The sequence below is a fragment of the Bombina bombina genome, chromosome 1, assembly GCF_027579735.1.
Source record: "Bombina bombina isolate aBomBom1 chromosome 1, aBomBom1.pri, whole genome shotgun sequence".
Taxonomy (NCBI): Eukaryota; Metazoa; Chordata; class Amphibia; order Anura; family Bombinatoridae; genus Bombina; species Bombina bombina.
Window position 1 is genome coordinate 1,183,742,871 of NC_069499.1, and position 22,769 is coordinate 1,183,765,639.

Below are 22,769 nucleotides of genomic sequence, written 5' to 3' on the forward strand. Positions count from 1 at the left end.
GCCTTTAAGAATGAGGCCTCTGTTGAACAGATTTGCAAGGCTGCAACTTGGTCTTCGCTTCATACTTTTTCCAAATTTTACAAATTTGACACTTTTGCTTCATCGGAGGCTATTTTTGGGAGAAAGGTTCTTCAGGCAGTGGTTCCTTCTGTATAAAGAGCCTGCCTATCCCTCCCGTCATCCGTGTACTTTTGCTTTGGTATTGGTATCCCAGAAGTAATGATGACCCGTGGACTGATCACACTTAACAGAAGAAAACATAATTTATGCTTACCTGATAAATTCCTTTCTTCTGTAGTGTGATCAGTCCACGGCCCGCCCTGTTTTAAGGCAGGTAAATATTTTTTAATTTATACTCCAGTCACCACTTCACCCTTGGCTTTTCCTTTCTCGTTGGTCCTTGGTCGAATGACTGGGAGTGACGTAGAGGGGAGGAGCTATATGCAGCTCTGCTGGGTGAATCCTCTTGCACTTCCTGTTGGGGAGGAGTTAATATCCCAGAAGTAATGATGACCCGTGGACTGATCACACTACAGAAGAAAGGAATTTATCAGGTAAGCATAAATTATGTTTTTATATACAGTAGGACACACTTTACGGAATGACCTATATGCTTAACCTACAGATAAAAATAATCAATGCAGTAGTGCTCACTTTATAATGTTGAAAAACTCATTACCCCGACGTCAATTGTCAGGAGAATTGTCTCCAATGAAAAAACACAAAGATTGCGAGATATAGGTGATACATTTATAAGTAGAGGCTATCTAGATACATTGATTAACCACAAAATATTTAATGTACTTTCCATACGTCGGGAAGATCAGTCCAAACCTAAGGTCAAGCTGAAATCTTAAAATGATAACTTGGTATTTGTTATGCAGTATAAATTAAGTTCTAAAATTGCTTCAATTTTGAGGAAATATTGGCATATTTTAAGTAATTGTAATCCACCAGTTCAAGAGTTTCAAACTGACTTTATGCCAGCAATTAAAAGGGGTTATAATTTACTTGATCAATTGAGCTGATATCGGCCACCAGGACTGTTCGTGATAGGATAACTAAACATACAGTAAGTCTAACATCCACACCAAAAAAATTAAGCATTTTTTACTTACTGGACATAATATTAGTCACCTTAGGTTTCAAACCATTGATCACCTTCCTTAGCCCTTTTAAGAGAGGAGGTGATAGGGAGTTATACTTAAAACAAAGAGAGTTTTTTGAATCTAGAAACACAGTTCATTATAGGGTTAAACAAAGACTTTGATTTGTCTATATTTCTTTAATTTGTCAGTATGTAAGATTTATCATTAATTACCACTGTAAATGACTCTACAGATGTGTGGATAATGTGTGTATGAATGATATATATATATATATATATATATATATATATATATATATATATATATAAAATATATAGATGTGTGTGTGTGTGTGTGTATTGTTTTTACCCACTTTGTGGGATTCATCATCAAGAGTTGGGTGAATTTAGAGTGGGGCAAATTGAGCCTGCCTATAAAAAGTGTTATGTGCCTCTTTAGTGTTACCTGACATGACTAAGGTCAGTATGCCCGAAACGTCATCTTGTATATACACCTTTGGGAAATTCTAATAAAGATATAAAGATTGGAAGAAGTTGAATTGTATAACAAAGCTACTAATAATGTTGCAAAACACTGCTGTCATAGAGTACTAAAGACACGTGCACAATCCTGAGCTCTTATGAGCCTACCTAGTTTTAATCTTCAATAAAAGATACCAAGAGAATGAAGCAAATTTGATAACAGAAGTAAAGTAGAACGTTGTTTAAAATTGCATGCTCTATCTGAATCATAAAAGTTTAATTTTGACTTTACTGTCCCTTTAAGGCTGTTTGGTATAGACACAAATATTAATTTTAGATAATTCAGTGACAAATGACCATGCATTATACATCACTAGCTTTAAATCTACAGTGACATTATACTTTTGCAGCATACACTAACTGCTAACTTCTGTTACATTTCTAAAGTTCTAACCAACTACCTAGAAAGCCACTCCACAACACACAGAAACAACTCTAGATTTGAATACCTTCTGCTAGACAATTTGTTTTTTGAAAAAGAATGCATTGTCACCAGCAAATCACCAAATGAACTTCTCTCTGAGAGTTACTGTATGTTACTACAATGTGTTGGCCTTTGTTTTTTGATAACTGCTTTATCACCCAGGTGGCCTGCATGCAGTTTATAAATATTGTGGTTCATTCTGTGAAGAACATGAATTTTCGGGTTTTCCTGCAGTATGAATTCACTCTTCTTGGACTAGATGAGTATTTGGAGGTAACTGTACTATATTAATAAAGCAATAATTACCACCCAACTAACGCAGGTAGAGAGGAGTAGCGAAGCTTATCTAGGGGAATATTTTTTTTTGTGAAAGGCCAGACAAGTGTAATTAATGGAAGAGTTAGGTAGGAGGGATCAAGGTGTGCAGATGGGTCTCATTTGGGGGTGAGGAGCAAATCTCATTGGCAGGACAGATTATTTTAATCTGTGGGAACAAGAAGATTTGACCCGGGGAAGACGTGTGTCTGAATGGAAAGAAACAAGCAGGACTATCAGAGTATGATTCAGGAGAGACAAATACGTATTACATTAGGTGGAAAGATGGAGTTTTATTTGTGTAGGTACAAGGACATCTGGTGTGGTTTATCAGTGATTGGGGTAACAGGAAAAAGCTCTGACTTTGGGAGGGACAAGTAGGTCTTATCAAGTACATTTTGGCATTTTGTTCCTAGAAGAAATGTGAGATCTAATCAAACCATTGGTATAATGTTCCCCACTACATTTAGACTCTAAAGCATACAGAAAGTGAGCGGCTCCTGGTGCAGATCCAAGCATATCTTGATAATAAATTTGATGTGAATGGTCTCCTAGAGGAAACAGAAACAAAGAATGAGATGGTGGAGCATGTGGAGGACTTGCAGACACATCTGGTTCATGTAGGTGTCATTATTACTTCAACCAAATAAAATAACGAAATCAATCCAGTATCACTGCTCAATGCAATACACTGTTATTACAGATACAAGATACAAAATACAGCCTAATCATTTTACATAATAGTAAATATACTGAAAGAAAAGAAGCACCTTACTGAAGCACTCAGTATATAATAACTTAGCATTGAGGGACTGTGTCCTTCTTACTTAGATAAGGATCCTTTTAATTTTGGTGGCTTTTATATGAAGGGACAACCGTGGCAAATTGTTTCATAACTGCACTCAAACTTCTATTTGTATTGATGATGTTAGTAATACGCTCATGGGGGGTGAGGGTGTATTCCCTATTTTTATATTTTAGTGATATTGTGTGTATTATGTGTGAGTAAGGTGTTTACTCATTTCTACTGGTTTATATTAAAGGTTAAGTTTTAGATTTTGTGTTATTAATTCTCAGTGATAATTTATTGTATACTGAGTGCTTCTGTAAGGTGCATCTTTTCTTTCGGTATATTTACTATTTTGTTTTATGGCACTATAGCACCCCCCTCCCCCCCACTGTTCTTAGTGGGTAATAATTATACATGCAGTATGCTGTAAGTTTATAATACATGCATAGAACGCTATATCATTAGATAATATAATATGTTTCTTTTAATTAGCTCACAGAAAAGCTCCAGCAAACGGAAAATGAATACATGAGGAAAGTGGCTGAGCTAGAGAAACAACTGGACCAAACACGCCAAGAGCTGACAGCAGCAAAGGTTAGCACTTTGCACAACGCACAACTGTATGCGCGTAACTGTGTGTGAGGTTAGCACTTTGTACAACGCACAACTGTATACACGTAACTGTGTGTGAGGTTAGCACTTTGCACAACGCACAACTATATGCGCGTAACTGTGTGTGAGGTTAGCGCTTTGCACAACGCACCAGAGTATGCGCGTAACTGTGTGTGAGGTTAGCGCTTTGCACAACGCACCAGAGTATGCGCGTAACTGTGTGTGAGGTTAGCACTTTGCACAACGCACAACTGTATGCGCGTAACTGTGTGTGAGGTTAGCGCTTTGCACAACGCACCAGAGTATGCGCGTAACTGTGTGTGAGGTTAGCGCTTTGCACAACGCACAAGAGTATGCACGTAACTGTGTGAGGTTAGCACTTTGCACAACGCACGAGTATGCACGTAACTGTGTGAAGTTAGCACTTTGCACAACACACAAGAGTATGCGCGTAACTGTGTGTGAGGTTAGCACTTTGCACAACGCACAAGAGTATGCGCGTAACTGTGTGTGAGGTTAGCACTTTGCACAACGCCCAAGAGTATGTGCGTAACTGTGTGTGAGATTAGCACTTTGCACAACCCACAAAAGTATGCACATAACTGTGTGTGAGGTTAGCACTTTGCACAACCCACAAAAGTATGCACATAACTCTGTGTGAGGTTAGCACTTTGCACAACGCACAAGAGTATGCGCATAACTGTGTGTGAGGTTAGCACTTTGCACAATGCACAAAAGTATGCATGTAACTGTGTGTGAGGTTAGCACTTTGCACAACGCACAAGAGTATGCGCATAACTTTGTGAGATTAGCCCTTTGCACAACGCACAAAAGTATTTGTGTAACTGTGTGTGAGGTTAGCACAATGCACAAGAGTATGCGTGTAACTGTGTGTGAGGTTAGCATAATGCACAAGAGTATGTGCGTAACTGTGTGTGAGATTAGCACTTTGCACAACCCACAAAAGTATGCACATAACTCTGTGTGAGGTTAGCATTTTGCACAACGCACAAGAGTATGCGCATAACTGTGTGTGAGGTTAGCACTTTGCACAATGCACAAAAGTATGCATGTAACTGTGTGTGAGGTTAGCACTTTGCACAACGCACAAGAGTATGCGCATAACTTTGTGAGATTAGCCCTTTGCACAACGCACAAAAGTATTTGTGTAACTGTGTGTGAGATTAGCACTTTGCACAACCCACAAAAGTATGCACATAACTCTGTGTGAGGTTAGCACTTTGCACAACGCACAAGAGTATGCGCATAACTGTGTGTGAGGTTAGCACTTTGCACAATGCACAAAAGTATGCATGTAACTGTGTGTGAGGTTAGCACTTTGCACAACGCACAAGAGTATGCGCATAACTTTGTGAGATTAGCCCTTTGCACAATGCACAAAAGTATTTGTGTAACTGTGTGTGAGGTTAGCACAATGCACAAGAGTATGCGTGTAACTGTGTGTGAGGTTAGCATAATGCACAAGAGTATGCGCGTAACTGTTTGTGAGGTTAGCACAACGCGCAAGAGTATGCACGTAACTGTGTGTGAGGTTAGCACAATGCACAAGAGTATGTGCATAACTATGTGTGAGGTTAGCACAACACACAAGAGTATGCGCGTAACTGTGTATGAGGTTAGCACAATGCACAAGAGTATGCACATAACTGTGTGTGAGGTTAGCACAATGCACAAGAGTATGCGCGTAACTGTGTATGAGGTTAGCACAATGCACAAGAGTATGCGTGTAACTGTGTGTGAGGTTAGCATAACGCACAAGAGTATGCGCGTAACTGTGTGTGAGGTTAGCACAACACACAAGAGTATGCGCGTAACTGTGTGAGGTTAGCACAACACACAAGAGTATGCACATAGCTGTGTGTGAGGTTAGCACAATGCACAAGAGTATGCATGTAACTGTGTGTGAGGTTAGCACAACGCACAAGAGTATGCATGTAACTGTGCGTTAGGTTAGCACACGCACAAGAGTATGCGCGTAACTGTGTGTGATGTTAGCACAATGCACAAGAGTATGCGTGTAACTGTGTGTGAGGTTAGCACAATGCACAAGAGTATGCGCGTAACTGTGTGTGAGGTTAGCACAATGCACAAGAGTATGTGTGTAACTGTGTGTGAGGTTAGCACAATGCACAAGATTATGCAAGTTACTGTGTGTGATGTTAGCACAATGCACAAGAGTATGCACGTAACTGTGCGTGAGGTTAGCACAACGCACAAGAGTATGCGCGTAACTGTGTGTGAGGTTAGCACAACACACAAGAGTATGCGTGTAACTGTGTGTGAGGTTAGCACAATGCACAAGAGTATGCGTGTAACTGTGTGTGAGGTTAGCACAATGCACAAGAGTATGCGCGTAACTGTGTGTGAGGTTATCACAATGCACAAGAGTATGCGCGTAACTGTGTGTGATGTTAGCACAATGCACAAGAGTATGCACGTAACTGTGCGTGAGGTTAGCACAACGCACAAGAGTTTGCACGTAACTGTGCGTGAGGTTAGCACAACGCACAAGAGTATGCACGTAACTGTGCGTGAGGTTAGCACAACACAGAAGAGTATGCGTGTAACTGTGTGTGAGGTTAGCACAACGCACAAGAGTATGTGCGTAACTGTGTGTGATGTTAGCACAATGCACAAGTGTATGCACGTAACTGTGCGTGAGGTTAGCACAACGCACAAGAGTATGCGCGTAACTGTGCGTGAGGTTAGCACAATGCACAAGAGTATGCACGTAACTGTGCGTGAGGTTAGCACAACACACAAAAGTATGCGTGTAACTGTGTGTGAGGTTAGCACAACGCACAAGAGTATGCGCGTAACTGTGTGTGAGGTTAGCACAACGCACAAGAGTATGCGCGTAACTGTGCATGAGGTTAGCACAACGCACAAGAGTATGCACGTAACTGTGTGTGATGTTAGCACAATGCACAAGAGTATGCACGTAACTGTGCGTGAGGTTAGCACAACGCACAAGAGTATGCGCGTAACTGTGTGTGATGTTAGCACTTTGCAAAATGCACGTAACTGCGCATAAGTGTGTGTGACAAGGTTTAGATTTTTCATGACTCCGAGTGTTTTTGCAACTGTATGTGTATTACAGTGTGAGCCTTCTTAATGATGATGATTTTTCTAATCGATACATTACACTTATGGTCACAGGAAAAAAGGGTATCACAACAGTTTCTTATGTTGTTTGTATGTATTATATTGTAAAGTGCTATAAGATGTATGTAAAGTCTTGTCATGATTTTACAAAACGTGTTATTAGCTTTTTGAAATATTAATAATATCCCGAACACAAAATTTTCTTCCTAAAAAAAAAGCCTAAAAGCTAAAAACACATTTTTTTAAATGATGACAATACTTTACATACACATTATTGCATTTTATAATATAATACATATAAATAAAACAGTGTATACATATGTATAATATACCCATAATCCTCCAGCTCCTATAGGTGTATTATTCATGTCATTCATAACTTTCTATTGACACATATAAATTGTATTGCCATTCAATAGTGTCTAAAGGGATCATTTACTGATGCTGCTTTTAAAATTACGAGTTAGATAAAGGATTGGGGAGAAGATGGACAAGAAATGGTTAAAGAGCACTAATTCCTACTATATGGTACAATAATGCTGAAATACCTCAGCTAAAATATGGTAAATACTTAAAAATTAACTTTATTATTAAAGGTTAAAAGTGATAACTATATACTAAAGTGAAGGGAAAACCTGTCACCATGGTTACCATACCCCCATAGAAGGCTGAAAACAATCTAGTTAGATACACTGTGAGCTACCCCCCTGTGTTCCTGGTCGATAGCTGGAAACGTCGGCTTCAGGTGCCAGGGGTAGCTTAAACAGTGGTCTAGAGTAGTCTACAATGAACTATTAGAGAAAAAAAACTTTATTTAACTAATTATATTTAAAGGGGCAGCACTCAGGTTTATGTAACCTTTAATTCCCTACTGTTATTAGATCATAGTGCCAATATAAATTTCTTCTCTTTACGCTTTTAAAATAACGCCAGTATCAGAAAAGCATTGCCACCTGCAGAGATGTATATTAAAACACCTCTCATGCGACTGACTTCAAACACTGATTTCATCCCTTTATAACATTTCACTGGCAATCTCATCGCAGGCCGGATCCCTTTTTAAAATTTAGCCATTATCACAATGCTTTTATCAAGCTAAAGGAGCACATTCTTTGGGGTGGAGGAAACAAATTTTCAGTTTATATTTAGAGACGTTTTTCTTTATGAACTTTCCTATACCAAATATTTTTACTATATATATATATATATATTCACAATAGTGTGTACTACAGCACCCCCTATAGTTCTACTTGGGTACAAACTAGATCCATTTATAATATTATAGGTATCAAGCATACTACTTAGTTGTATGTGTTTTATAATTAGATACAGTTTATATGTTCAAACGTAAGTATATTATATATATTATAAATTATATTATGTCATAAGCAGAGCACACTTCCACCACCTATAACTCAGCAGGTTGCACGCAGCAAAGAGTCTACAGGTCATCAAGGAATTTGGATGGAGCCTGCAGGGGACACAAGTACAGATTATTCGTCAGTGATCAGAGTCAGCCAGGAGACACAGACTGCCTCCAGCACAGGTAATGATTCTTAGAACTATTTCATGAGAGTTTTTATTGCAATGTGCAGCAATATTTTGCAAACAGGTATACCTCGCTTTACAGCGCTTCACTAATACAGCGCTAATATGGAGCTAAAGTTCAACCACCAAGGATTTTGAAACTGTACTGTACATATTGTGAAAATGCGAGAATGGCAACTTGCACCATTTTGTTATGTGCAGTTCAGTCTGTTTACAGCATTGCAGTACACTCCATGGGGCCAATTTACTATTGCCCGAATGGTGCCTAATGAACCTGTTTCAGCACGAGCCTTCAGGCTTGCAGGAAACAGGAGTTAAGAAGCAGCGGTCTTAAGACCGCTGCTCCTTAACTCATCCCATGCCTCTGATGCTGCGGACATCAATCCGTCCGATTGTGTATGATCGGGTTGATTGAAACCCTCTGCTAGCGCGATTCACCAGGACTGCTTGTGCAATGTTAAATGCCGACAGCGTATGCTGTCAGCATTCAGCGATGTCTGGCGAACATACAGCGGATGATCTACAGCGGATCATGTCCGCCAGACTTTGATAAATCGGCCCCAGTGTCTCAGTGTCATAGTCTGGGAAAATTTACTACAGTAATTGTCACTGTTCCAGGCACTCTACATCAAACTAATTGAATACTGTGCTAGTGTTAAACTAAACGTAGCGCTATTGCACACTTAATATATGTTAGTTCAAATATTTTCACGTTTTTAAACACACTGGCAAGTGAAATGAAAGTTTTTTTGTATGAGCGATGTATACCTGTACATATATTTATATATTTAATCTCCTGCAGTTTACAGTTTAGATTGAAAGATTCAATATGTTTTGCCTATTGTGTGCTCTTTTGAACTTGAATCTGATTGGCTGATTCCATCAGCCAATCAGATTTTTCTACCTTAATTCCGATTGGCTGATAGAATCCTATCAGCCAATCGGAATTCGACGGACGCCATCTTGGATGACGTCATTTAAAGGTACCTCATTCGTCGTTCAGTCGTCGGCCGGGATGGATGCTCCGCGTTGGAGGAGCGAAGAATGAAGATTGAAGATGCCGCTTAATGGAAGATGCTGCCCGATGGAAGAAGACTTTGCTGCCGCTTGGAGAAAGACATCACCGGGATGAAGAATTCTTCTTTGCCGCTTGATTGGACCTCGCCCGGATCGGATGAAGAGTTCTGCCCGGCGGGGTGAATGCAAGGTAGGGAGATCTTCAGGGGGGTAGTGTTAGGTTTATTTAAGGGGGGTTTGGGTTAGATTAGGGGTATGTGGGTGGTGGGTTGTAATGTTGGGGGGTGGTATTGTGTTTTTTTTTCAGGCAAAAGAGCAGTTTTCTTTGGGGCATGCCCCCACAAAAGGCCCTTTTAATGGCTGGTAAGGTAAAAGAGCTTTGAACTATTTTTAATTTAGAATAGGGTAGGGATTTTTTTTTTATTTTGGGGGTTTATTATTTTATTAGGGGGCTTAGAATAGGTGTAATTAGCTTAAAAATCTTGTAATCTTTTTTTTATTTTTTGTAATTTAGTTTAGTTTATTTAATTGTATTTTTAGATAGATATTTGTAGTTTATTTAATTTATTGATAGTGTAGGTGTATTTGTAACTTAGGTTAGGATTTATTTTACAGGTAATTGGGTAATTATTTTAACTAGGTAGCTATTAAATAGTTCATAACTATTTAATATCTATTATACCTAGTTAAAATAATTAACAATTTACCTGTAAAATAAATATAAACCCTAACATAGCTACAGTGTAATTATTAATTATATTGTAGTTATCTTAGGGTTTATTTTATAGGTAAGTATTTAGATTTAAATAGGAATATTTTAATGAATAATATTAATATTAGATTTATTTTAATAAGAGTTTAGTTAGGATGTTAGAGTTAGATAGGGTTATTATACTTAATATATATATATATATATATATATATATATATATATATATATATATAATATAATAACGATATTAACTATATTAACCCTAATATAATTAGGGTTAATATAGTTAATATATATAATATAATAACTATATTAACTATATTAACCCTAATATAATTAGGGTTAATATAGTTAATATAGCTGGCGGTGGTGTAGGGGGATTAGATTAGGGGTTAATACATTTATTATAGGTGGCCGCGGTGTAGGGCGATGTAGATTGTAGGCAAAAGAGCAGTTTACTTTCTGACAAAGCCCTGCCAAAAGCCCCTTTAAGGGCTGGCAAAAGAGCTGTTACTTTGGGGCAATGCCACGCAAAAAGCCCTTTTCAGGGCTATTTGTAGGGTTAGACTTAGGTTTAGTGGTAGGGATAGTTTAGTATTTTAGGGGTTAAATAATTTAATATAGATGGCGGCGGGGTAGGGGGACTAGATTAGGGGTTAACAATTTTAAAATAGATAGCGGCGGGGTAGGGGCTCACTTTAGGGGGTAGGTAAGGTAGATGGCGGCGGTGTTAGGGGCTCACTTTAGGGGGTTATAGATTTAATATAGCTGGCGGCGGTTTAGGGGTTAATAACTTTATTAGGTAGCGGCGGGCTTCCGGAGCGGCGGTTTAGGGGTTAATACATATTTTATTGTTAGGATAGTGAGGGGGGATAGCGGATAGAGGGTTAGACGTGTCAGGCTATGTTAGGGAGGCGTGTTAGACAGTGCGGGTGATTTAGACTTTAGTCAGGTTTTGTAGGCGCCGGCAGTTTCTAACGTGCTGTAAGTCACTGGCGACGCCAGAAATTTGTACTTGCGCAGATTTCTGGACATCGCTGGTTTATCCGACTTACGGCACGTTAGTATCTGACGGAGCCGTATATGGGATAGCTCGAGTTGCGAGCTGAAACTGCGGGCGACGCGGGTTCCCTCGCTTGCGCCGCAAACTACGATCTATATCGTTAAGATAAAAAAGCAGCGTTAACAGGTCCTAACTCTGCTTTTTTATGCCCGCTGCTATTATGAGTCTTGCAGGTTTAGGGGCCCTGCACACTTTTTTGGCCTTACTGCAAAACGACTTACGCAAACTTCGTAAACCCTTTTTTCTATGGGACTTCCATTGCGCCGGTATTACGAGTCTGTCCTGGGAGGCCAAAAAGTGAGCGGTACACCCTCTACCTCCAAGATCCGTAACGCATTCTAAAGTCAGTAGTCAGTAGTTTCTATGGGACTTACATAGCGCCGGTATTACGAGTCTGTCCTGGGAGGCCAAAAAGTGAACGGTACACCCTCTACCTCCAAGATCTGTAACGCATTCTAAAGTCAGTAGTTATGAGTTTTACACTACAATGCCGTAGCATTTAACTCATAACTAAAGTACTAAAAAGTACACTAACACCCATAAACTACCTATTAACCCCTAAACCGAGGATCTTCCGCATCGCAAACACTATAATACAATTTTGAACCCCTAATCTGCCGCTCCGGACATCGCCGCCACTAGAATAAACATATTAACCCCTAAACCGCCGCCCTCCCGCCTCGCAAACACTAGTTAAATATTATTAACCCCTAATCTGCCGCCCCTAACATGACCACCACCTATATTATATTTATTAACCCCTAATCTGCCGTCCCCAACATCCCCGCCACTATATTAAATGTATTAACCCCTAAATCTAAGTCTAACCCAAACCCTAACACCCCCTAGCTTAAATTTAATTTAAATAAATCTAAAGAAAATTACTATAATTAACTAAATTATTCCTATTTAAAACTAAATACTTACCTATAAAATAAACCCTAAGCTAGCTACAATATAACTAATAGTTACATTGTATCTAGCTTAGGGTTTATTTTTATTTTACAGGCAATTTTGTATTTATTGTAACTAGGTAGAATAGTTATTAAATAGTTATTAACTATTTAATAACTACCTAGCTAAAATAAATACAAATTGACCTGTAAAATAAAACCTAAGCTAAGTTACAATAACACCTAACACTACACTACAATTAAATAAATTAACTAAATTAAATACAATTAAATAAATTAAATTTGCTAAATTACAAAAACCCCCCACAAAATTACAGAAAATAAAAAACAAATTACAGATCTTTAAACTAATTACACCTAATCTAATAGCCCTATCAAAATAAAAAAGCCCCCCCAAACTAAAAAAAAACCCTAGCCTAAACTAAACTATCAATAGCCCTTAAAAGGGCCTTTTGAGGGGCATTGCCCCAAAGTAATCAGCTCTTTTACCTGTTGTAAAAAAAATACAAACAACCCCCCAACATTAAAACCCACCACCCACACAACCAACCCCCCAAATAACATACTAACTAAAAAAAACTAAGTTCCCCATTGCCCTGAAAAGACATCTTGCCGCTTGGATAAAGACTTCTCCCAGTAAGTGAATCTTCGGGGGTTAGTGTTAGGATTTTTTTAAGGGTGTATTGGGTGGGTTTATTTTTTAGGTTAGGGCTTTGGGCCTGCAAAAGAACTTAGGTATTTTATTTGGGGGGTTGGTTGTGTAGGTGGTGGGTTTTACTTTGGGGGGGGTTTATATTTTTTTTAAAGGTAAAAGAACTGATTACTTTTTTTTTTACCTTTTAAGGGCTATTGATAGTTTAGTTTAGGCTAGTGTTTTTTTTATTTTGGGGGGGCTTTTTTTATTTTGATAGGGCTATTAGATTAGGTGTAATTAGTTTAAAGATCTGTAATTTGTTTTTTTATTTTCTGTAATTTAGTGGGTTTTTTTTGTAATTTAGCTAATTTAAGAACCCTGAACCATTGAGAAATAATTTTTTTCAAACTTTTTTCCTTCCACCTTTCTGTTCCCTTGCTTTTAACCACTATCTGTAAATGATCTCTTCCCCTTACTCAGGGCTAGATTACGATTGGAGCGTTATTTATTACTCCCACATTTGAATTAACTGCGCTCAACTTTGGCTTTTTGTGTGCATTGGGTAGTGCAGTTATTACAAGTGACAAATAAAAAAAAGCTGTAGTTAGAATATTGCGACCACATTAACGTATTCCACTATAGACTTTAATGGAGCGCGAAAAGCTGAAAAAACCCAACAAGTCGTGCAAACCTGATCGTGTTTAACCAAGTGCGCTTACCTGATATGAAATATGAATATTTCACATTTCAATGTTCTTTACATAGAAGAATATATTCTGTTTATTCATAAATAAATATTTCTATATTTATTTTATTTTTTTGGGTACAATATATATATATCTATGGATAGCTATAGGTTAGATAGATATGATTATACATATGTAAAAATATTTACAGATATATATATATATATATATATATATATATATAGGAATATATATTTAAAAATAAATAGAACATATTCTGCTATGTGCAGACCATTGGAATATATATATATATATATATATATATATATATATATATATACACACACATACATAACATATACATCTTTAGACAGGTATGTGTATGTATCTCTATGTTAAAGCCCTTGCCTGAGACCTCATTTCTTTGAGCTCTATAACTTTTTATTTCATTTTTTTAACATAATTGTTAGCAGATAGTTTTATTATGATTGTAACTGTACTTTTAATTGTATTTTTTATGTTTTTTGTGCAACTTTTTATTCGTTGGTAAGAGTTAACCAGAGCTCTGAAGTCTGAAGAAAATGTTTTTCTTAGGCGCTTTAAATTCAATTGCGCTCAGGCAAGCGCGTTTACTTTCAATTTGTAATACATGTGCTTCTTCCGTCGTGTGCAAACACCTGCGATAAAACCCTTATCTCTTGCACGCATCTGTTAGCGAGCTACTCTTAATCAGACATTTTCCTTTGTGTCTGGGTTAATTAATTAATTGTTTAAAAGAGGTTTTATAGACCGTAGTCCCCTTTTAACACATACTTTTCATAACCAATTGGTTGGATGTTAAACTGTGATATACTTTCCATGTAGTTATGAATTAATGACCTTCTGCTACAAATAGTTATTTGCTATTACCCAATTTAAAGGTACCCAGTTTATTACCCTCAGTAAGATAAAGGACTGAGTTGTCTTTGCTAGTATGCAAACCAATATCCCACATAAATCATTAGGTAGTGCAGCTATTACAGTTGGTGAAATAACTCCACCCTAAAAGTTGTGCATCCGAGTGTCAATCACGTGTCCTCTAATATTTTTGTTGCTGCTATAATGACTCCTCAGTATATTACATTTCAGTTAGCCTCATTATACCCCTGGCTTGAGGATATTAGTAGTGGAATTTGAAAGTTAAGAGATATTCTTATATGGTATTATGTCTATCTTTCCAAGTTGGCAAGAGCTGAGGTATATTCAGGTACTGATATGTTATATTTTTCTTAATGTCGTAACATATTTTGCACAAATATTTTATGTTAAAAATAAGGCATTATGAGAGATTGATGCCTGAGTGTTGTGTTTGGCTGAATAATTAAATAAATACTCTCCTATGTTTTCAGATGACTTACCTAGCAAATTGGACTCCTCTATATCAATTAAGCCAGAGGTAACTAGGAGTCCAGCTTCACTATCTGGACCAGAAGTTAAAACAACCCTTCATGCACTTCAAAAGCCAAGTTCAGAGGTCTACACTATCCCTTTACCACCACCACTACCAGGATTAGAACTCACCACTACTATTTCAGTTCCTTCTCCTGTAAAAGGAACTGGGACTGGTGTCCTTGACTGTTTGCTAACTTCACCTGCTGGGACATCTAGTGGGCCCCCACCTCCTCCACCTCTTCCTGATCTTGCAGGTGTACCTATTGCCCCACCTCCCCCACCACCACCATTTGGATCAGATGGAAGCTCTCCTCCAGGAGTACCACCTCCTCCTCCACCTCCTCCTGGAACACCTGGAGTACCACCTCCTCCACCTCCCCCTGGTGGGCCACCTCCACCTCCTCTTCCTTCTGGTGGCTCTGTGGTTCCACCACCTCCTCCGGGAGGTCTATCAGGAACAACTTCAAACACAGGTAGGAGTATGCTGTCATATCTGTATGATAAATCTGATGATTAAAAGTCTTCGATTATACACAAACTTAATCATCTTTTAACTATACAATTATTTGCACAGTTATGGAAAAGGTACTGTTTCTGCTGCATTGGCAGGAAAAGTTAAACACCAGGAATTGCCATGCTGTATCATTAAAAAATATCACGTTTGGGCCATTAATCCTTCAAAAGTAAAATCTATACTGCTACTATTATATTTTTGATATCACAATACAACTATTTGTTTATTGTTTCCACACTGGAAATGATAAATAAAAACCAGATATCACAATGGTGTCAAAATGGAGAGTTTTAGACCAAGAATCTCCATACTATCAAATATTGTAGTCTACATGTTATCATATTTTTTGTTTTGCAAGATAATTCCAAGTACATTTGAAAAATACTCTGTTTTCTCACAAATAAAACCAGGAAGCTTTCTTTACTCACAGTTCAAAATATTTGTTATCAGATCACAACATTTTCAATTAGATGAAGATCCATTGCTATTATAGTATGCACCACCAGATACCCATTACATTTGGGTTGAAGCACTGCTACATTTAGTACCTTAAACTAAGGATAAAAAAATATGCTATAATACATTTTTTTTTTACTTTTTTTCTAACACAAATTATTTCTGTGGTCATTAAGTTGTCCACATTGCAGGACATAGAGGCACAGAGCCCAATGTCACACTGGCATACAAAAAAGTAGTAAGTCAAATTGAATATAGTTTGAAATTAATAGACAGGCAAAAAACATAATTTATGCTTACCTGATAAATTTATTTCTCTTGTAGTGTATCCAGTCCACGGATCATCCATTACTTGTGGGATATTCTCCTTCCCAACAGGAAGTTGCAAGAGGATCACCCACAGCAGAGCTGCTATATAGCTCCTCCCCTCACTGCCATATCCAGTCATTCCACCGAAACAAGACGAGAAAGGAGAAACCATAGGGTGCAGTGGTGACTGTAGTTTAATTAAAATTTAGACCTGCCTTAAAAGGACAGGGCGGGCCATGGACTGGATACACTACAAGAGAAATAAATTTATCAGGTAAGCATAAATTATGTTTTCTCTTGTTAAGTGTATCCAGTCCACGGATCATCCATTACTTGTGGGATACCAATACCAAAGCTAAAGTACACGGATGATGGGAGGGACAAGGCAGGAACTTAAACAGAAGGAACCACTGCCTGTAGAACCTTTCTCCCCAAAACAGCCTCCGAAGAAGCAAAAGTGTCAAATTTGTAAAATTTTGAAAAGGTGTGAAGCGAAGACCAAGTCGCAGCCTTGCAAATCTGTTCAACAGAGGCCTCATTTTTAAAGGCCCAGGTGGAAGTCACAGCTCTAGTAGAATGAGCTGTAATCCTTTCAGGGGGCTGCTGTCCAGCAGTCTCATAGGCTAAGCGTATTATGCTCCGAAGCCAAAAGGAGAGAGAGGTTGCCGAAGCTTTTTGACCTCTCCTCTGTCCAGAGTAAACGACAAACAGGGCAGATGTTTGACGAAAATCTTTAGTAGCCTGTAAGTAAAACTTCAAGGCACGGACTACGTCCAGATTATGCAAAAGACGTTCCTTATTTGAAGAAGGATTAGGACACAATGATGGAACAACAATCTCTTGATTGATATTCCTGTTAGAAACCACCTTAGGTAAAAACCAAGGTTTGGTACGCAGAACTACCTTGTCTGAATGAAAAATCAGATAAGGAGAATCACAATGTAAGGCAGATAACTCAGAGACTCTTCGAGCCGAGGAAATAGCCATCAAAAACAGAACTTTCCAAGATAAAAGTTTAATATCAATGGAATGAAGGGGTTCAAACGGAATAACAAATGACAAAAACGTTTTTTAAACAGTCACAACAACTGCCACAGCTCTACTGTGGCTTTTTACCTCCCTCAATACGACTTTTGAAGCCTTTTAAGCCCTTCAGAGAAGTCCTGGATCATGCAGGAAGAAGCTGGATGTCTGTGTCTGTAATTTTTGCTTTGCAAAAAAAATGCCAAAATAGGCCCCTCCCACTCATATTACAACAGTGGGAAGACTCAGAGAACTGTTTCTAGGCAAAATTCAAGCCAGCCATGTGGAAAAAACTAGGCCCCAATAAGTTTTATCACCAAACATATGTAAAAAACGATTAAACATGCCAGCAAACGTTTTAAAATACACTTTTATAAGAGTATGTATCTCTATTAATAAGCCTGATACCAGTCGCTATCACTGCATTTAAGGCTTTACTTACATTACATATCAGCAGCATTTTCTAGAAAATTCCATCCCTAGAAAAATATTTTAACTGCACATACCTTATTGCAGGAAAACCTGCACGCTATTCCCCCTCTGAAGTTACCTCACTCCTCAGAATATGTGAGAACAGCAAAGGATCTTAGTTACTTCTGCTAAGATCATAGAAAACGCAGGCAGATTCTTCTTCTAAATACTGCCTGAGATAAACAGTACACTCCGGTACCATTTAAAAATAACAAACTTTTGATTGAAGAAATAAACTAAGTATAAAACACCACAGTCCTCTTACGACCTCCATCTTAGTTAAGAGTTGCAAGAGAATGACTGGATATGGCAGTGAGGGGAGGAGCTATATAGCAGCTCTGCTGTGGGTGATCCTCTTGCAACTTCCTGTTGGGAAGGAGAATATCCCACAAGTAATGGATGATCCGTGGACTGGATACACTTAACAAGAGAAATAAATATCATAATAAAAATTGATGATGAGCAATATTAAAGATAGTCATGCTATAAAATATAAATAAAATGTGAGGTCTTACTCAGGAATATACTAGATCAAGTATGTGTAATGTTTTTATTTAAAGTAGAGATTTAAGAGAGTAAAATTTGTGTAATTTCATTTTTATTTTTTTTAAACAAACCACAACCACTCTTCTTCTATGGGTATATTGTTGGGTTTCTGGGGGAAACATTTATTTTAAGTCTTAACTCTTTTTCACTAACATCTCCTCTAGGTGTTGGGATTAAGAAACCAATCCAGACAAAGATGAGAATGCAAGTTCTCAACTGGGTTGCCTTGAAACCCACACAAATCAACGGAACAGTCTTCACAAAGCTAAATGATGAGAAGGTCTTGCAGGTAAGAAAGGGATGAGAGCAATCACAGATAGCTGTAGGCAACCAACAAAAAGCAGTGACATGAACGGGGACTTACAAATAAGACAGCTGGACCAACCTTGGGGAAAGTTGTAGTTGGGGTTAAGAGTCATAATCCTAGTTAAATGGTCACTCATTTTTTATGATCTATCCCAGTCCAAAACCACAACTCTTCAATAATTTTAAAACTGTAACCACTAATCCCCCTACCTAGGTCCTCCACCTATCTTTATCCAGTATTTTTTTCTATGATACAGTGGTAGAGGCAATTAGAAGCCATACTGCCAGCTGTAGTGTCCTTTTAATAGTTACTGGTCAATAATATTTTGGGCACTGGTGCTTACAGGGATCAGAACTGCCTTATTGGGCTATAATTTAGTGACATGCAAATAGTAAGTTGTTAATTTAAAGTAATTTGTTTGTTATCATGTCTCCCAAATGGAGTTGTATAGGCAAAATAGCTATCATAGACTTTTTGCTTTACTGTCTGTGGCAGGGTTGACATCTAGCCATAGTTATAGTTATATATTTACACTTATGAAGAGCCATCTTAATTTCCATAAAAATCCTTACTTCCAATATATCCAATTTTTGTTATAACTTATTTGGAACCTCCTCCTCTAAACTAGCTCAATTTGCCCCAATCCCAATTTTTAACCAATATAAAGTTTCCTTTGGGAAACTACTAAGCTTATTCTGATGTCACTCATCTGTACATTTGTAATCACATGTAAAAATCACTCACCTAGAACCCCACATTAGACATGTAATTGATCACCTCAGTGCCTCATTTATGGTAATTGTAGGTTATTTATCTGAAAACATATATTTTCTGAGAAAACTAACACGTAAAGGGACAGGTTACTCAAATATGTTTTCCCCTTTAATTTGTTCCCAATGATCCACTTTACCTGCTGGATTGTATTAAATTGTTTACAAGTATTTCCTTTACCCTTATATTGGCATTTGAAATAGTTGGTTTAGCCTGTGGAATCCCCACCTACTCTGAAAGTTTTTAGCCTTCGGTCCAAGCTATAGATAATATGTGTAAACACAGCCAGCAGAAGAAATTTCACTCCCAGTGGGGTATAGAAGAGATAAGGTAATAAAATGTTACTTTTCCATTGTTCTCTCCAAGTATTGGTCTTTGGTTTACCGACAGATATTAGAAGAAGAAGCATGTATATGTACACAATGTAAAGTAATGAGATCTGATTATACCTACAAGCTCAATCTATTTTATTAGGGTGCGGCTTCAAAACACAAAATCAGCTATTTTATATACACAAAAAAACCTTCCGAAGCAAATTCTCATACATTTTATACTCTGCAGTTAGTAAAAAAAGTAATTGGAAATACATTAAGGGAAAAACAATTTTACAGTATACTGTCCCTTTAATGTAGAAGTTTAGAGAGGTCAACTAAAAATTTCTCTTACCAATGGCCTTCAGGAGCTGGATATGAGTGAGTTTGAGGAGCAATTTAAAACCAAGGCACAAGGTCCAAGTCAAACAACATTCTCAAAGAGAGTGAAGGCCGCTCAGAATCAGACAAGCAAGGTTTCCCTAATAGAAGCAAACCGAGCAAAGAACTTGGCTATCACCCTGCGTAAAGGAGGCCTGAATCCAGAGGCTATCATCAGTGCCATACAGATGTGAGTAGTCAAAAGAATGAATTTGTATGTGTGTATGGAAGGATGTTATGTGTACATTGTGTGAATTGACTTTCTGATAATGTGTATATATTATCTTAGTTCTAAATCAGGATCTATTATTTTGTTTATTGAAATGTATTTATTACAATATATTCCATGGTATTTGAAGGCAATAAATAATAGTGAACCCTTTTCATCACACTGTGCATTCGCCATTTTATTAGTAAAAGTGTAAAGAAAAAGCAAGCAAAACCAATATATCAGTATCAAAATAACTGAATTTATTTATATGTTGTTCGTTTTGCTGTACATAAAACACCTACAGCAATCACTAAATAAAATGTTTAGGGCCAGATTAGAAGTGGCCGGCGATAGTTAAACAGCTATTACAACTGGCTGGTTATTGCTACCGTAATCTCACAGTAGCAATTAGCGTTCAGAAAATTAACCAGAGAGGGCATTATAGTTTTTTATTAAAAAATAACCCACTAGGCAGTTTTGGAGCTTTAAAGTTGGTGGGAGTGGGGTGTTCGAAAATAAAGCCACTGAAAAGTGCCTTTACATTGTGATCTATGGGAACTGTGTATTCCCATAGACTGTAATGTAAATATATATGTATATGCTTATATACATATATATTTATGTGTTAATATGTGTATATAAAGACATAAATATATATGTATATATTCATATACATATATATATATTATATATATATATATATATATATATATATCATATATCTGGTTAATTTTTGGCGCGCTAATTGCTCCACTTGTAATCTAGCCCTAAATGTGAGTGGTGCTATAATTTTTTTCTCTTTCACAGGTATGACTTAAAGTCCTTGAGTCTGGACTTTCTTGAACTCCTGGCACGTTTCTTGCCCACAGACTGGGAGCGACAACAAATCTCTAGGTACTTGCGGGAGGAGAAGCCTCTAGATGATTTGACCCCTGAGGACAGGTTCATGGTCCAGCTTTGCTCCATTTCTAGGTTATCTGAGAGGGTCAATACTATGACCTTTATATCGAGCTTTCCTGACACAGTAGCACGACTTACACCGGTAAGAGTATATTTGAACATAAATTCTAAGAAAGGTCCACCTGCACCTAAAACAAAGTGAAATTTTGATTTGCATATTATTTTATCCCTTTGAGTGCTAACGGCGGCTCTGAGCCGTCGCAGAGTTTCCCACTCTGGTGCTAACGACGGCTCAGAGCCGCCGCTAGCACTCTCCCACCTTGAGGAAGATCTGGGTCCTCTCACCCGCTCCTACCCCGGCAATCGGGCCTGCATAGTGACAGGCATCGCCGGGGCTTCTCGTTATGTGCAGTGACATCACGCGCAATTACGTGATGACGTCATCGCGCAACTTTATTTAAAATTCACAATGTAAAGTATAGGAGCAAGGGGCATGCTGCTTAGAAGTGTGTATCTCAGGCATCTAAGCAGCTACAGACCCCCAACACCCACCATTGGAAAGGTAATCGCCTAACCTATATCAAATGAACTGAAATAAGGGGGAAGTCTGCAGAGGCTTGGATAAAAATAGTGTAAGTATTGGGGATCTGAAAAAAAACCCAGTAAAAAAAATATTTAAAAAAAGGGTTAATGAATATCTATTTGTTATGTTGCCTTGGCTCCCTCTAGACACAAACAGTAAGATACCCCTCCTTAGCATGAATGGACAGAGATAACGACTTCCCTTTACCATCTTAAAGATTACTCCTGGATGACCCCCTACATTCTTAGTTATGTCCATCATAGGATGTACAGGACTAAGTTGCTGGTCATTTACCCATTATCAGGATGGACTAGGAGATTTCTGGATGAAGTTGACTGTTGGGTTACTCTGCCATACTGGGTCAGCTGTTGAAATTGCCTTGTGTTTAACATGGCACTATTCTTTACCTCTAGGCTCACTTTCTTCAGTTTCTAGACATTAGCATTTCAGATGGAAAAACATATTCAGTTGACTGATACCCAGTTAAAGAGACTGTTTGGATGTGGTAGATAAGGCATTTATCTTGTCAGATTGGTTTAAAATGAAACCTTATGAGTATTTATTTCAGATACTATCAGTTACATTTTTATAGAGGAATTTTCCAGTTATGCAAAGCAGCTATTGCCAGTCTATAAGTTCTTTACCCACAAATCACCCTATGCTTGATTCACCCCCTCCCCCAACAAAAAAAAATCAAGATAGGGTGACTTGTTTTCTCCCATTTTTGCTAAAATGAAAATCGGTCTGTTGCTTAAGAGGGTAATCAGTCTCAAATACTAGATGTACACACTAAGTACTTATATTGAGTATCATGTTTCTGGGAGGTGAATTCCAATTCCAGTCATTTTTAAGAAGTGTTGGAAAGGAAATCCAAATAATACTCACATGCAATAGTACAGCAAAGTACTATACACAGGTACACTGATTCTTTAAAGGGACAAAAAGACACAAAATGTTTCTTTTGTGATTGAGACAGAGGGGCCTATTTATTATTGTGCGAGCGGACATGATCCGATATTGCGCATCATGTCCGCTGCACATCGATAAATGCTGACAGCGTATTATCTTGTGAACTGCTGGTGCA

The 22,769-nt window shown here is 37.8% G+C and overlaps 1 protein-coding gene across 3 annotated transcripts in view; it reads left to right on the top strand.

Moving 5' to 3' along the window:
- The window catches only part of FMNL1 (formin like 1), a 208,079-nt gene that overhangs the window by 126,002 nt on the left and 59,308 nt on the right, over nt 1-22,769 (top strand). The window contains exons 11-18 of one of the 3 annotated variants that reach the window (XM_053699805.1): nt 2,217-2,327; nt 2,840-2,989; nt 3,652-3,753; nt 8,290-8,443; nt 14,860-15,375; nt 18,386-18,510; nt 19,979-20,181; nt 21,010-21,244. In XM_053699805.1, the coding sequence (XP_053555780.1) occupies nt 2,217-2,327; nt 2,840-2,989; nt 3,652-3,753; nt 8,290-8,443; nt 14,860-15,375; nt 18,386-18,510; nt 19,979-20,181; nt 21,010-21,244 (1,596 nt within the window). The remainder of the gene's footprint in view (nt 1-2,216; nt 2,328-2,839; nt 2,990-3,651; nt 3,754-8,289; nt 8,444-14,859; nt 15,376-18,385; nt 18,511-19,978; nt 20,182-21,009; nt 21,245-22,769) is intronic. The other 2 variants (XM_053699807.1, XM_053699811.1) reach the window with 2 other exon arrangements.